This window comes from Bactrocera latifrons, unplaced genomic scaffold (genome assembly GCF_001853355.1).
Source record: "Bactrocera latifrons isolate USDA-ARS-PBARC rearing strain unplaced genomic scaffold, ASM185335v1 scaffold_234, whole genome shotgun sequence".
Taxonomy (NCBI): Eukaryota; Metazoa; Arthropoda; class Insecta; order Diptera; family Tephritidae; genus Bactrocera; species Bactrocera latifrons.
The window spans coordinates 118,351-136,592 of record NW_017535897.1 but is presented as its reverse complement, the minus strand read 5'-3'; the positions used below and the strand labels follow the sequence as shown (position 1 = coordinate 136,592).

The window sequence follows — 18,242 nt, the reverse complement described above, 5'->3', positions numbered from 1 at the left end:
ACGGACAGTGGCATTCTTCAGCATCTCGAGACTGGTGTATTTTGTACTTCGGACCCAGCTCTCTAAAATGGCCTAGAGAGAATAATCCATTGGATTCGCATCTGGTGAATTTGAGAGCCATTGTGTCGTCGTAATGAAGTTCGGAACGTTGTTTTTCAGCCATTCTTGGTTCACTCGCAGTTTGTGAGACGGTGCTGAGTCTTGTTGAAACGTCTACGGTTTGCGACCGAAATGTTTGTTTGCCCACGGCTTCAAAGCAGCCTCCTTTCCAGTTAATATGTCGCTTTTACTTTGAAGCCATGGGGTGACAGCGGCCCAAACCATTATTTGTGGCGGGTGCTGCCTCCTGGTGGCCAACCGATTACTTAGATTTTCATATGAACGGTCGGTCAAGTAAACCCTATCGTTTTGAGAGTTTACGAATTGCTTAATTGGAAACATTTTTTTGTCAGGAAACCAATGTTCGGAATTTGACCGCTTTCGGCCAAGCGAAGGAACTGCTTCGCTCACTTAAGTCTTACTTGTTCCTGCTTCGGTGTGAGATCAAGGGCCTTTTGGAACTTGTCAAGTCTTGAGCTAATTTTTCAATATGCGTCGGATGCTGCGATCAGAACTTTTCAGTTCATTAGCCATTTGATTGGCACTTCGTCGTGGATTTCGCTCAAGTCGCTTCTTTACTTTCCGAACTATTTCACGTGACGTTGCAGTCTTTTGATGACCACCTCCATGGCGTTTTGTTATGCTATCAGTATCATTGTAACGAGTTATGGTGCGATAAACAAAAACTTTATTCACATTAAGGTGTTTGAGCTCACGAACAGTTGCTAATTGATTTTCCAGCTAAACTTAAAGCAATCACACCTCCATCGCTGAATTCCATCGCTCCAAAACGCTTTTGTACACTTGTGAACAATACTCCAAACTGTCATTCAGCAACTTTATAAACAGCTGATTCCAGTGCGATAGCGGCGCGAATGGTCTGAAGTTGGTTACACTTCGAGTGCCTTGTATGAACAAAGAAGCTTTTTCCTAAGATTTTACGAACCTCAAAAAGTGGCAAAATGTGCAATAATCAGACGAAGAGAAAATAAATTTTGTTGAAAAGATTGCCAGATATTCAAAAATTGTTTAATATTAAGGAAAATAAAGACTTTAAGGTGCAAATGCTTGAAGATATTATGCCATTTTTTCGGAGTAGGAAATGTTTTCAAAATTAGTATAGAAGCAAGGTAATCTCCCCAAATACACCTGCCTTTTGGCTAAAAAATGTGTTTCGGTCACTGTAGTTCATGCGTACTCTCCAGGCCACGGAAAATTTGTGAAAAGTAGTCAAGGAATACAAAAACCTAATGAAAAATAAAAACAAAAGAAAATCAGAAATAGTAGTAAATAGTACATTATACTCGATTCCGCAAAAGAGAGGCCAAACGCTGCATCGAAACCTAAATGACTGTGTGTCTCTTTTGTGAGGCTGTTTTGACAATAAGTCTTCCTACATATAGAATTTCCAAAAAGTGTTGTTTCTTGAAATTTTTTAATCACTTGGACCAAAAATCATATCTCAGGAACTACTCGACCAATTTCAATGAAATTCGATATACAATATTTTCTTAACACCCTGATGATATGTACGAAATATGTGTGAAATCGGTTCACAACCACGCCTTCTTCCGATATAACGCTATTTTGAATTCCATCTTATGCCTTCTCTATATAATATATACATTAGGAACCAATGATGATAGCGGAATAAAACTTTACACAAATACGGTATTTGAGCTGAGGTATACCTTGGGGAAAAATTGTCGTGATCGGACTATAACTTTTCAATACAATTAAAATAAATGAAAATACAATTCAATACTCAAAGTACACAAATTAATCTAATCTAATTAATTTTACAGCAAAATTAAAAAAATATGTAAATGACGGATAATGAAATATCGATTATCACTTTATCATGCGAGAGTATAAAATGTTCGGTGATACCCGAACTTATCCCTTCCTTACTTGTTTTTTTTTTTAACTTTTAAGTGGTAAAATAAAATTGGTTTTTGGCAATGCAACTCCATCATGGGCCAATATTTGATGCCATGGTGAATTCAGACCAAGTCGTAGATCACTGCAAGACGATTTCGTGAAGTTGTCCAAAATCAGTTGTTTTCAGGAAACTATTTATCATGTGCACAAACTAATACTGTAATATCGTCATGAGACATATCCTGAGATAGAGGCAACTGTAGGCATTACTGGGACCAGCATACATTCAATATTGCACGGTCATTTGACCGTCTGTTATCCAGTTGTGTTTCAAGAAGGCACGAAAACCAACCGGCGAAAACGGATCACTCTTTACAACGACAAACTTTCACACATCGACTGAAACAACTCAAAACATCAATTTCATGAGCCATTCAAAGCATAATCCTTACTTGGGATCGAATGATTTCTTTTTATTCCCGTACGTAAAAGAAAAACCAATAGGTCAACGTTTTCCGACACTAGAAGAGGCTGTTGATGCGTTCAGAACCCATGTTTGGGAGACACCACATCCAGAGTAGCAAAAGTGCTTCTAAAATTGGTATAAACGCATGCGATAATATAATGGAGATTTTTTTGAAAAACAATAAAGCGATTTGCGATAATTAAAACTTTTTTGTTCTACAACCCCGAAATATAAAAGATAATATACGTAAGTGTCACCTAACGCGAATCGTGTTAAATACAGTATAAATTTACCAACCCATATATAGAAGATACTTTCCAAAGTAACCAGGACTTTTTGAATCTAGCCATCTATATTTCCAGGCCAGTGGGAATTTCATGACATTTCATTGATTGAAAGTGAAGTTATTGCGTTTTAAGGGTTAGTATGTTTGTGTTATTGGTGCGAAATGAGCTTTGAACAAATAGTCAACATTAAATTTTGTTTTAAAATTGGTAAAATGTTTACCGAAACGTCTCAAATGATGAAACAAGTTTATGGCGATGATTGCCTATTCCGTAGCAAAGTGCACGAGTGGTTTCAACGTTTCCAAAGTGGTCGTGAGGACATAAATGACGATCAACATGTGGACCAATCAAAATCCTTGATCACCGGAAATCGAAATTGTGCGTGAATTCATCAAAAATCAGCCGAAATCATCATTAAAATTCATGGAAATGGAATTGAACACCTCCAAAGCATTAATGTATCGCATTTTGACCGAGCATTTGGGCTTAAGAGAGGTGTGTGCCGGTTTGATCCGCACAAATTCACTGACGATCATAAATTGTTCTCATCAACCGACGCTTGTGACCGATTATTTGACCAAAAATTACATTTTAACCATTAACTACTCCCCGTATTCACCTGATATGGCATCATGCGACTTCTTTTTTTTCGGAAAAATGCATTTTCCCATGAAAGGAAAGCGTTATGCAGACGTAGAGGCCATTCAAAGGGCTTGCGTCGGCAACGAGCTAAAACACTCGTTCCATATGCTTTTGGACCGTTCAAAAAAGCTGTATTGAAGCAGAAGGAGACTATTTTGGATAAAATAAATCGATTTTGCCGAAAAGATCATTTTTTCTGTTTTTTAAAGTCCTGTTTACTTAGAACACACCTTTTAAGTGAATGACTGTCTGTCTGGACAACCGATAACTTGAGTAAATTTAGAGGTATTCAATTTTACATTCAGGACGGCAAAAGAGGGTTTTATAAGATCCGGTACTGAAATTGAGCGATGGGCGCGGCATCGCCCATATTTAGGTGAAATGTCCGACACACTCGACCGATTTTAAAGAAATTTGGTGCATAGTATTCTTTTCACATTTCCACATTAAACTGCGAAAATGAGAAATCGGACTGCAACCACGGCCACTTCCCATATAACACAACCTTAAATTCCATCTGATTTTTCACTTTCCATTATGAAATCAAGCAGAATTCATACACCACTAGGCACAATTACTACCTTTAAGGTGTTCCACCTTCTGGACAAAAGTTTTCCTAATGGTCCAGATACCGAATATACATATATTACATACATACATATACACATGCCTGTATCAGGCATGTGCTACAAATCGTTTTCGCATGAAAGTGTCACACAAACACGTATTTGCCGTATTGTTTCGGTGGCAGTTTCATGCGAAAACGATTTGCAGCACATGTCCGATATATCAACCCGTCAGATATAGATTTGATCGTTGGAAGTAGCGAGAGTATGAAATGTTCGGTTACAGCCGAGCTTAGCCCTTAATCCATTCTTGCTACACTAATTTTTATCACTGTTATGTTATGTTTTTGAAATTTCTATACTAATTTAATAAAAAAGTATCTTATAACACGTAAGGAAGAGATAAGTTCAAGTATAACCGAATATATTTTTATTAGGGAAATATTGAAAAGATTAAATCCATTTTTGACACACACTGATACGAAAATAATTCTCCCTAAATTTTAATTATGTATATAGTATTTCACAAGTACATATTCGGTACTTAGGGGCTTGAACAGATTTAATTGCATTTCGACAATATTTGGTCATTAGGAGGCATACTTCAAGGCAATATTCGTTAAAAGCTTTATCTTGTTAATTAATCTTTTTAATTTGTATCATGGAAAAGAAAGAATCAAATGGAATTTAAAATTGTTTTGTACAGGAAATAAGAGTGGTCCGATTTCGCTCATTTTCGCACTGTAATATTGGAATGTCAGAAGAACGTTATGTACCAAATTTGGCTTCAGTCAGTCAAGGAAGTTCCGTGATATGTGATTTCAACTAAAGGAGTTTGATATCCCGCCCATCGTCTAATTTTGACCCCGGGCCCCTTTTAAGCCCTTTCATACCATCTGTGGAGTATTAAAGTTTAGTATTAAGTTATTATTTTGTCAAGTTTTTAATAATATTTAACTTTACCATTATATGGTTACATGTGAAATACGGATTTTATCGATTTTCACTCTGTCGACAGGAATTCTTATAATATTTTCTCTAGACTAATTTGGTTGTGGGAGCTTTAATGCCAAATAACAGTTCTACATATACATACTTAACTTAATTTAGTACTTAGTTAGGACACTTTATAAATTTTTTTCACAGATGATTGTCTTAACACCCTGACCTATTATTCTCTGTAGCTACATGTTGCAAGAAAATAAAAACAAATAGGGCAGTTTCATTCAATTTCACAGCTAGGCGTTCCTAATTTTTAAGATAACTTGAACGCTTAATTTCATTGAACTATAACATATTTTGGAAATAGCTATATTGGGTATATTGGGGTTGAAGGCTGACTGATTGCATTAAAGTTTGAAATTATTCAATTATACTCAAGAACATATTTCCATGAAATATTAGCCTACATTTTGGGTACTTTATACAGTTATTAGAAAGACACGTCCTTTCAATTTCATTTTGATAAATTATATATTTTTACTCATATATGTACCTTTGTATGCCGTACAAAATCAATTGGAGGGTCAAAAGTCTTTACTTGAGTTATAAGGAGCAAGGAGGAGTTTTGAAATGATTTTACCGCTTTTTGGCACACGGGCATTTCATAATCAAGAAAATAATATGAATAATATTTTAAACAATCACCAATGAAAAGTATCTACTCATACTTCGTTTTACACGTACAGCTGGATCATGGATTTAGAACACTTCACAGTTCAGTTTCATTTATTTTGCAACTTCGCTTTCAGTCAATAACAAGTAAGGAAGAGCTAAGTTCGGGTGTCACCGAACATTTTATACTCTCGCATCAAATACCGTATTTGTGTAAAGTTTTCTTCCGCTATCATCATTGGTTCCTAATGAATATATTATACACAGAAGGCATAAGATGGAAGTTAAAAATAGCGTTATATTGGAAGAAGGCGTGGTTGTGAACCGATTTCACCTATATTTCGTGCATGTCATCAGGGTGGTAAGAAACTATTATGCACCGAATTTCATTGAAATCGGTCGAGTAGTTCCTGAGATATGGTTTTTGGTCCATAAGTGGGCGACGCCACGCCCATTTTCAATTAAAAAAAAGCCTGCGTGCAACTTGCTTCTGCCATTTCTTCCGCAAAATTTAGTGTTTCTGACGTTTTTTTGTATGGGAGGTGGGCGTGGTTATTATCCGATTTCAAAAAACTTGGTAGAGGGCGGGGCCACGCCCACTTTTCCGAAAAAATTACGTCCAAAAATGCCCCTCCCTAATGCGATCCTTCCAAATTTCACTTTAATATCTTTATTTATTTTATATATTTCGCAATTTTTTGGGCGTGGCAGTGGGCCGATTTTGCCCATCTTCGAACTTAACCTTCTTATGAAGCCAAGAAATACGTGTATCAAGTTTCATCATGATATCTCAATTTTTACTCCAGTTACAGATTGCACGGATGGACGGTACCTGATCACTTTGGTATGTATAAACCTATATCTGACTCTTTTAGTTTTAGGACTTACAAACAACCGTTATGTGAACAAAACTATAATACTCTCTTTAGCAACTTTGCTGCGAGAGTATAAAAATGCAACTTGTAATATGTAACTGTAAATTTTTTAACTTATTATTAATTTTACTAGGTCTAGTATGCACAGCGAAATTAAATATTTTTTTATTAAATTGGGTTGAATACTGTTCAGTTGTTGTAATTGGTTGTGTATTTGAACAGTTTTCCGAAATGCTAAATAAACAAAAGTAATAAAATAATGACCAAAAAATTCGCAAATAGGCTTAAGATGAAAGTAGAATTGGTCGTACCCATTCAACTACTGTTCGTTCTTCTTATACAAAAAAGGAGAGTATAAATGAAAATGAGAAGCTTTTCGTTATTTTAAAAGTTTATTGTATTGTATGTACCAGTTATGAACGAAAACAATGACAGCTGATTTATATATAATTTTTTTTTTTTTCAAATTGCGTTGGCTGAACGCAGACTTTATAAACTATATGTATATATCAATATCATTTTGATAATTAAAAAGCCAACATAATGTTGAATCGGTAAACTTATTGTAGAATTGAAGAGAAAAGATAATGGAAAATCACACAACCAGCAGGAAAGATGATACAATGTAGAGAAGTGGTTTTCTCCTTTTCCGAGTAGCATAAAAATTCGCTAAATTGTTGGATTATTATGAGTATTTAATTTAACAGCACAATGTTGCAGATTCTTGTAAAACTTAAAACATACATCATTGCAACTGTAGATGTTAATGTTGGAATATGGATACAACATAGTATAAACAATATAAGATAAGTGGACAATTCTTAATATCGTCACTAAGCAATCGAACTCCCTGCATGTTCGTTTCCAACTAACCAGTAATTTCTTCAAGTATTATATTTGGTATTATGTACGCCATGAAAACTAAAATTAAATTTTAATAATTGCTACGAGCAAATATTTATGCTGACGATTAATAAAACTGTGAAGACTGGTGTAATAGAGGTGCACTACCAACGAAATGTTGTCGTCGACATTAGAGCTATCACGTAAACTTGAAAATATGGTACTCTTTATCAGCAACTAAGTCAATATATAACATACAGTATGTGTAATACACATAATAGCTACGTTTTAACGTGAAATACGTAATTATATAGAGTTTTTCGTAAAGTTATTAATTATCATTAATGATGATTTAATGGTTCAATGCTCAAAATTCTGCTTAAAGAAACTGTTTGTATAGTACTTTGGTATATTTTACAAATGAAGTCGGCGTTGTTCTTTCCTTAAAAAAGATCCTGACAGTAAAAAACATAAAAGTTAGATCATGAATTCTGTCAAAAAAACAAATTTGTTTAAGTGTATAGACGGATATATCTGTCTTAAAATATATATACACGCGATATTTTTGGTTTGCGAATACTGAAATCGAAATATCTCGCTAAAATGAAACATATTTCTGAAAAACTTGAAGCAGCCGCATGATTTATAAATGTAGATGTATATACATGTACATATGTATATACGGCAGGTCCAGCGAATCGGCGGTCAAGACTATTAATAAGAGCCATAAGCGGGACGTGCGCAAAATTACTCTATTACGTCTTCGCTGCGACCTCCATCTCGACGGCAAAAAAAAAAAATTATTTAAATATACATACGCCAAAATGTTCAAAAAAATAAATATAGAAATAAACATACTAATACATCTACATTAATATTATATTTGTACATAAGTGTACAAATCGTGGAGATATTATATGTAATTACATAACCAAACGTTTTTTGTACGAACCTTCTGCACGACCAGTGGTGTGGCAAAATCAACGCCACCTTGTAATCGAAAGCCCCAGGGTTGGGCGTCGAAACGGGACAATTTGATTTGAAGTAACTGGGGTTGAGCCATTTTCCTTCCTCTTTCCTTGTAGTTTTGTCTATAATGACAAAAAAAAAGAAATTTTGTTTGTGAACTTAAAAATAATGGAGATGGAGAAATAAATACTAAAACAAACCAAAAATATTCACCGACAAATTTTTCGAAAATAAAATATTGAAATTAGCCAAGGTGAAATGAAAGAATCTTGAAATCCTTGAGAAATATTAAAAAATAATAGTAATAAAAAATTCTGTTCACCCAAGCCCTTGAGTCTTGAGCCTTCAAAGTTTATTCACCCCATACGAAATTTAATGTTCCATTAGAAGTATTCTCCAATCACTCTGGGGAGCAAGAAGCAGCATGGCATGCAAGTCATTTTAGTTTTTTATGCCCACTGAGTAATTTTAGTTGGTAGCCAAAACGTAGCAAATTTAATTATACATTTCTGAACACTCATATGTTCTCACTTTGTTGTCAATTTTACATATATCAGATTCAATCAAATTTATTGTAGTCAATGTCGTTTAAAATCAAAATACAAAAATGCTTAACATTGGGCCAACTGATTTCTTTCAGATATAAAGTATTAAGCTAACTGTTTGTAAACGCATAAAAAATAATAAAATTATTATAGTTAAATATTTTTAAAAAATACAAATGCAAACGCATGGCATTTTGTGCCATACACCTTTAATTATCCAAAACCATTTAGTTTCTAAAATTGATAACATTTTTCAGTAAGTAATAACGAAAGAAATTAAGTACATATGTATATATAGTATGTACGTGTGTATGTAATGTTCTCATACTTTTGGACAGATTGCCACATATTTAAAGTAATTTTGTTATATCAGGAAGTTCTAGCCCGTTCACATAAGCTCGTTTATTTATTTTTCTCCCTGAACGGGGTATGTTAAGTTTCCCACGAAATTAACGTCGGAGACCCTATAAACTGTATGCACACATACATAAATGTTTAGCATGACGTGCTGAGTTGAACTGTTGATATTGGACCCCTTATGAACTGAACGATCGGAATGGTCTTTTGACGATATATTTTCACGAACTTTGTCAAGTTATCGTAAATAACCATTTTTATTTGTGAAGAATATTAGAGCTTGGGTGCTACTGAGTTAAAGTTTTTTCTTCTTTTTATTTAATTTTACAATGTACAAAATCTAGGCGAATAATCAAGCAGCGTTATATAATTTATATTTTCGTAATCATTTTCGAGAACAATGCACTTCCCGTAGCGATAACGAAACAAAAGCTATTGAGCAGAATAACTCAAGTTTCTGAGTCAAAGCCATGCCGGTATGCAATACATCAATCCAAGCCTTTTAACCAAAGAAAGCTAAAAAATACATATACATATATGTATATAGCACGGTGGGTATGCAAAACTAAATTTTATTCTCATTTATTTCAAATTATTTAAAATTTCGGAATCAAACGTTTTTGTTTTGATAGTAAAGATATCAGTGAGGTCAAAAAAAAAATAATAATAATTAATAAACTGAAAGATTATCTGTATCCGAACACTTTATTTACTTATTTTTTGTTTCAGATCTCAATGGTGATAGACTTTGCTCGACAGTTTTTCCAACTTTTCACTTCAACAGCTTGTAAGTGGTTCCAGTTCTTTTTATATATTGCTAAAATATGAATGAATACATTGTTGATATGTATGTACATATACAGTAAAAATATTTTTTATATAAAAATATTTTTTATTTCATACTTCTCACAATTTACAGTTTGCGAAGGAATCTAATATTTGGTGCCCCAAGTACAGACTTCTCCTCTTTTCATACCGCGGCAACATGTTGCTATTGAGCATGATTTCACTTAATGGTTGTTTATATCACCTAAAGCTTATCGAAATAGATATAGATATAATTACGTACATATATAATTATTCGTGGGTTCATCTGTACAAATGGAACGCTTGAGAAAGTTGTTTTGAAAACTACTAGAACGTAGGATTTTACGTGCAGTTCTAGCTTTTATTTAAATCGATTATGATTCAAGGAAGAACACTCCGAAAATAGTATTTAGATTTTAACTTATAAAAAATATCACAAATTAATTATTATTAGCTCTTTTACTTTTCTGTAATTAGCTCAGGAAAAGAAGTAATGTTCACATTTTGGTTGTTTAAAACATGTAAGTGTTTTGAAAACTGAAATGTTTTGTTATATATGTTACATACGTATGTTTCTAACCTCGCAGAAAGCCAGACGCTTCTTGGTTCTGTTATTTATGTATGTACATATATCTATTTTATTGTATCCTGTATACTTCTGCAAGTATCTTAAATTACAACTATTTATTTTTATAACTAATTTCCCTACATATAACAACATGTATGGAGAGTCAATTTTTTTTTTAATAAAAATAATGAAGCACACAGAAATCACTATGCTGATATTTAATTTTAAGCTGATCTTTAAAACTAGTCGTCTGCTTAACGATTTCTATACCTGTGATAATCAAAATCACCAAAATGACCAACTTATCTAAACATGCTATCGTGCTTTGTTCGAGACATTCGCAATTGTTAGTGGGTTACAAGGTCTAATTGCAAATTTAAATTGGATGCTGTGCAATATAATAAACTTTTCTCTACTTAGTGAGTGCTCGTATTTGAGGTTTGGGTCTGCCACTCAATCTGTCTATCTGCATCTGACTGTCCAATTTGGCATGAACACTTCAATACCAATCGAAGTCAAGCATCGCTATACATATATACATATTTATGTATTTATCTCTGTTATTTGTAAGTGCTGTAAGTTTTATATGCACACATATAAATCTATTTATTTATATATACATACATACAAATGCACATTTCAATGTATGTATGTATATACTTGTACATATGTGCACCCACTTACATTAGAAACACGAAATAACAATTAAAAATCAACCTACATGAAAAATTTGGGACACCCCTGACTGCGCACATTCGAAAACAAATCTCATTGCAGAACGCGGAAAGATGTCTTCAAATCGAACTGGAAATATAACTATAACTCTCATAATATTAGAATGTCTATAATATTATGAGAGTGCAAGTGATCTTGACTTTTGTTCTCTTTATGATAAACAACTTAGCATAAATTATAAAAGTTGTGTACTTTTCTACCGTTAAAAGTTTTACCACCTAAACCTTGATATAGAATTTTGATATGAACTGAGGAGTTTAAAAATGCATAGGCGGTGAATCACGCTTATAACTCATTGCAAAATAACGTAACAACATTTTCGGAAATTTACAGTGGCATGAATGAAACACGAAATAAATGGAACATGAGTGAAACAAAAGTTTAATATTGGTTAAAGCATGTTTATACCTGAGCGCAGAACCTGAAAATGTTGAACATATGTAATATAATGTATGTAATTTAAAGTAGTGAAGCGTAATCAATAAGACACTCAATTTCGAATTTTTTGATGATACGTTATTTTGCATTTCAGGTGACGATATGTATGTATGTATATCTTTGCAGCACTAAAAAAACATATGATTTAACTGGACAGTAACGTTTCATTTTTCTTTTTGCTTGATCGGTAAACAAGACCTATAGTCACAAATTAATACGATATCAAATATACATATATAGTATAACATTTTTTAATAACAGGTTGCACCAACACCTGAAAATATGTTCCCGCTTTTGAGCCTCGCTAATTGTGAGATTTTAAAATGTTCAGCTGTATTAAAAGTAGTGTTAAACTGGTGTATTTCTAGCTGAAATTTGACAATTAACATTCCGTACGACAAAACATGGCAAAAATACCAGTTTCATAACTAGTTGATTTAAATGTGGGGTAGGTATAAACTTACGTAAATATTTACAGTCGTACTCTGAGTGATTCATTCCACTTCTTATCAATGAATACCCACTGAAGCAACATTTTTGCTTGTGACTCATCGACAAAGTGGCGATCGTTCGGTTGACCATGATTAATACATTTATTTTCAAGAAACAAAATATTATGAATATACAAAAAACCATCTCGTATCCAAAATTCGATTATGTGCATACTTGCGAACATGCATACATATTTATGCACGCGCATAGTAAAGATATGGTTTTATTTCTTTGGAAAGAAATGTGGAGTTGTTAAGCATACTGTGACGCATAATTGTACATACATATATGTGCTTGTGATGTGGAGATACTATACTTTAGGGCCGGGTTCAGTGTTTCAAGAAAGGAAAGTGTAAGCATACATACATGCATATGTACATACTTACAGTTAGTTGTCAAATTTCAGAGGTTTTTACCAGCATCGTCATATGTTTACTTAAAATAATAAAATAAAAGTGTTAATGCAATATTCATGAAAATAATTATACATACATATATGTATCGTACATACTTACATATGTGCTTACAATATACGTTTGCACGCAAGTACGTAATAACCTAGGTATTAATTATTAAATTCAACCAAAGGAGCTATTAATTTCATATTTCGGAAAAAAGCTCAACCAGAAAATCGGATATAATTATATTATAATAGTAATATGGGGTTTAGACCCATGTTAAAGGTAAATCGTTGTATGGCAAACCGTTAAGGCACTATTTTTGATGAAAGAAGAAAATATTTCGATAAATATAAAGCAAATGTTGTTGGCAAAGTGAAGCATGGTGGGGTCGAATTGTGGTGTGGGGTTGCATTGCGGTCAACTTGAATTTCTTGAAACGATAAAAATAAGTGGGGATAACGGAAGAGTTTAAAAAAGAATTTGAAGCAAAGGCCATAGAAACTTGGCTTATCTTCGAGGTTTTGCTTAAAACAAATAACGATCCGAAGCATTCTGCTAAAGTAGGTAGACTCTGGCTCTTGTACAATGTTCCTACACCGCTCAAGACGGCCCCTCAATTACCACAGATAGAGATACTTTGGAAAGTGTTAAGCATAGTACAAACCTCTTCTTCTTCTTGATTGGCGTAGWCACCGCTTACGCGATTATAGCCGGTACAAACCTACAATTATAAAATACCAAGTTTTTCACCAACACATACATACATACGCAAAAAATAGGCATTCGGTATGGGCTCAAAGTTTTTACTACTCAATTGTCCATTTACCTCTAAAAGGCACATGTCTGCTATAGTGTTTTCCCGAGTAATGTTTTCAAATTTATAACTTTAAGAATGTTTTTATTAGTCAACTCTATATTATTATGAAAAGGCAATTTTTGTACTCTTGCAACCAGATGCTACAGAGTATGGTAGTTTTGTTCAGATATACAGTTATATATATGTACATATAAGTATAAATGATCAGGATGAAGAGAAAAGTTGAAATCCGGTTGATTGTCTGCCTGTCCGTCCGTCCGTGCAAGCTGTTACTTGAGTAAAAATTGAGATATCTTGTTGCAACTTGGTATGTAGGTTTCCACTGCCACGCCCACAAATAGACAATAACCGAAAACGTATAAAATTTAGAACACAGGATCGCAGTATCAAGGCGCATCTGTGAAAAAAAATGATGAAAAAGGTGGCGTGGCTCCACCCCCTAACAAGTATAATGTACATATATCTTAAACCGTTTAAGTTACAACAACCAAATTCGCTGAGTACAAATCGTATAAGAGCTTCTATCGACAGTGTGAAAATTGATGAAATCGGTGGATAATCCCGCTCACTCCCCATATAACGGTCTGTTAAAAACTATTAAAAGCGCGGTAAACCAATAACAAGAAACGCCAGAGACAATAAATTTTACCAATAAGATGGTCGTAGTGTGAAAATGGGTGAAATCGGATTACAACCTCGCCTACTTCCCATATTGCACAATTTTAAATTTCACTCGATTCGTTCAGTTTCTAGTATATAAATCAAGAAGAAATTAATATAACTTGATAAAGTTTTGCACGAATAATTTCTTTAGTGTATGTCACCTTATGAGCAAAAATTGCTTAAGTCCGATAAAAACTGTTCAAGTCCCTAGGTACAGAATATTTAGACATCGGTAACCAAAGTTGACTTTTAATTGAAAAAGTCGGTCAATGTGTGATATATGTATATAACTGAAATTAAGGGATAATCCTTCTCTTATAATTATATATCTGTAAGTCAAAAATGGGTTTAATCGGACCAATACTTCATTTAGCCACCATATACTTAATATAAAGATTTTCGGACTTCCGTGTGACTTTGCACCGCATATATCGACCAATATGTGAGTTCTTCCAATTAAAATAAGAGAGCGTGTTTTATTCGTAAAAGTGTATTTTTGTATCTAACATAAATAAATTAGAGCGAAAACTTGGCCTAGCCCCTACTAATACCAGGATTTTGGAACATCCGGCAGACTTTACTCCGTATGATTGGTTTACACCTTAAAGAATTTCCCTGGCTTTGAATTTTGCAAGTTGCAAAAGTATAAAATGTTCGGTTGCACCCTAACTTAGCCCTTTCTTACTTCTTTAAATTTATTTTTGTTTCTGGGTAAATTAATACAAGTACTTTGTTTTGACTTATATTGTTAATGTATTTAATATTCCTGAACTGCACCTAATTTGAAATATTTAATTACATCTAAATTATTACTAGAAGATTTATTTAAAACTCTACATACATATATATTATAGGGGTGAAAATAGGCCKTCTAGGGAACCGAATACTCAATAGAGGTCCCTTCAAAGACTAATACACCTATTTTCACACGATCTAAGGAAATGCAGAAACAACTTATTCTCAGCAAGTTTGGTTGACTAAGATTTATTGGTTTGGTGCTAAACGAAATTTCTTACAGGGTTATTGAGGATTAGTTTCGTTCCATCTCTTTTAGGGTCGTGGATTTGACATTGACCTAGTTCTATTAAAATACGACACGTTTATTTGTTCTAAAATTAATCAATTTTATGGCTTTTTTTCTATCCATTTCAAAAGAGGTATATTTAGCATTAAATTTAGCACACAAAATAAAAATTTTTTTAAACAAATTAAAAAAATTAATGCTAAAGCTTATAATGGTCATAATTCATACCGAAAAAGTTTACGTACGCTGATGATTATTTACATATGTAAATCAAAGGTAATTACAATAGTTTTAGCAGTTTTTGGCCTACAATTTATTGCTATTATTGTCCCTGGACATCGATGTATGCTCTCCACTCAATTTCTAGTATTATTTCCGGATATTTTGACCCTCTAAGTCGATGATTCAGCGTTTTGGCCTTATTTTGATGAAATTCGATGTTTTCGAATACGATTTTCCAAAAAGTTCCAGATATTTTGAATAGGATTAATGTATGGTTCTTGCGGGACCTATAAAGTTATTTTTATTTCCATACAAACCCTGCACGTACAAGATATGACGGGTGTTTAATTTCGAAAAGAAGATTTTTACAATTCTCTTGTTTAAAAAATCTATAGCTTAAACATCAATAGTACATAAAGGGTATCATCGTATATACATTACACATATGTATATGTAAGTACATAAAGATATTGCAGGGGTTCCAAAGCCAACTCAGTGTCAAACTGTGTCAATGGTTGTAGCGTTCACTTTCATGCGGCAGTGTAGCAAACGAAAAGCGTCGTAAGCATGCAAACAGATTGTTACGTATGTATAATCATACATGTTTGTATATATAAATGTATATGTATGTATGTATATAATGTAAACATAGTAGTCAGCTTTAAAAGCTTTCGCCGTTCTTTAGCGTAATCTTTCTTCACAAATGCATATGTACATACATATATGTATATGGTATATATAAGACTGTATTCACATGTACATATGTAAGTATATATGTATCTGTATGTATTGAACAAATGCGAGTATATTTGTATGCTGAAAACTGTTCTATCTTTTCATTTCGCTTGCGCATCAATAAAAATTCTACGGTATTTTTGCTGATTTGTACCAACTAACCGTCAAACTGGCGCGACACACATTGATATTGCATCATCAGAAAAAAATGGGGAGAAAAATATACCTAGTTAAGTTGTGTTTAAAATTTTCACTTTTCGGTTTGAGAGAGAATTATTTTGTAAACATTCGTATACAACGTGATTCCATTACATTATGAACTGATACTAATTTGATTATGTGTATATGGTATATGCAGTTAAGTTCCGAGAAATTCTATAATAAATATTCGTAATGATCTTATTTAAGTCAACTTAAATCATCAATTAAATAAACACAGATCCTCTCGTTTTCTGTTTCAAAAATTGAAATATTTTATGGTACGTCGTTTAATACTCTACTAGTACTAGTAAGTCCTAGCCGAGCTGTTATTAATCGTTTTCAATTTGTCAATTCTCTTTGACCGCTGCTCTCTTCAGCTCTCTACTGCTTTAACCACAAAAACGACAATACAAAATTTGATAAACGCAAAGTATTTATTTATGCAATTAACAGTACATATAAGATTTAAACTAAATTATAATTTTTATAGTGAGCGTTTAATGAGTCTCAGGCATAAGGGGTTTCTCAAATGGTATATGTATGTATGTATATATGTATGTCGTGAATATATGTATGTATGTATGTACATAGGTATTTCTCCAGGGATTGTTATCGCACCATTTCATTCTATTTTAACAGCTGGTGTGGTTTATTTGATTCTACACTTTACTATAAATCCGTTGTAAAGATTCAGAAAACCTTCCGAATTTTTTCTTGCAGCGCGATTAATAATACAATATACATACATATGTATGTACATACATACATATAATGTCTATAACGCATAATAAGCGTTATATGCATGTAATATGTACATGCAAATTTTTATAAACATACACTATTGCGGGTCGATTTTTTTTTATCGCGTTTAAGGGAAAACTTCTATAGACGATTCTGAAGGACTATGGCACGGAAAGATATGTCATCGTCAATTTTGCAATTATGTATGTACATTCGATGAAATAAACTTTTTAAAATATCCTTCTCAATAAAAAAAAAATTCGTTACATATGATGATACCATGAACATTATCATCGCGGTATACTATTCATACAATGTAATTAGTTAATTAGTATTACTAATAGTCTTTGATATTTATTCAAAGGGTTCAATGTGAGCGAAGCCGAGAGAAAAGATAGTAATTCATAAAATGGAAAATATTTTCGAATGCGGGACCAACTTTAAAAGCGTACATACATATGTTATACTCCTCGCTCTTTAAATAAAGGCAGGCAACCGGAAAATAAAAATACATAACTGAATAAATGATTCTGGAAAATGATCAATAGGATGTAAAAATGCGCCTAAGTATTAAATATTATTCAGACATCTCAAAAACTGACGAAGATATTTTTATAATCCCGCAAAGTTAAAAATCTCCTCAAAATTTTGATGGTTCTGAACTGTTTTAGATCCATATTTTCTTAAGCAAAGGTGTTCCGAATGATCCGTTGAATATTTTCCGCATACGTGGTTTTCTCATTTTCTTGGCGCCCTGTTAATCTATCAACCCACTATAATGTACATACATATTTGTATGTATCTGTGAAGAGGTGTAGATGTATGAACTCAGATATAATATATATTACATGTTATCTAATATCAACATGATTGCACATGCATACATACATATGTATATACCAAAAAAGTTGCCTCTGTCAAATAATCTTCAAAATGAAATATGAATAGCAGCCACATTTCGAAAACAAATCTTCTGCGCAGCTATTTCGAATTTCTAAAAATAAACTCACCTTGAAAAGTTTTCGATGTATCCGCTGTTCTATTGCGGCTATATATTTTTAATTTATCAGAATTTAAAGATTCAGAGATTCTATGCTCTAATGTGCCACAGATACTAGGACAATTTGTTAAACAATATCGCTGCCGCCTCTATTAATCTAATTTTAATGCTATTGCTTTGTTGCAAATTTTTGGCACACTCTTTGCTGAATATTCGGCTGAAAAATCCGTTAAATATTATTCTTACTTATATTT

The 18,242-nt window shown here is 33.0% G+C and overlaps 1 protein-coding gene across 21 annotated transcripts in view; it reads right to left on the bottom strand.

Moving 5' to 3' along the window:
• Nucleotides 1-18,242, bottom strand: part of LOC108968947 (PDZ and LIM domain protein Zasp) — a 47,948-nt gene that overhangs the window by 26,889 nt on the left and 2,817 nt on the right. For 19 of the 21 annotated variants that reach the window (XM_018933313.1, XM_018933316.1, XM_018933320.1 and 16 more), the window contains exons 2-3: nt 17,999-18,205; nt 8,226-8,364 (exon numbers count right to left, since the gene is read on the bottom strand). In XM_018933313.1, coding sequence (XP_018788858.1) covers nt 8,226-8,336 — 111 coding nt within the window. In that variant the 5' untranslated portion in view covers nt 8,337-8,364; nt 17,999-18,205. The remainder of the gene's footprint in view (nt 1-8,225; nt 8,365-17,998; nt 18,206-18,242) is intronic. The other 2 variants (XM_018933314.1, XM_018933315.1) reach the window with 1 other exon arrangement.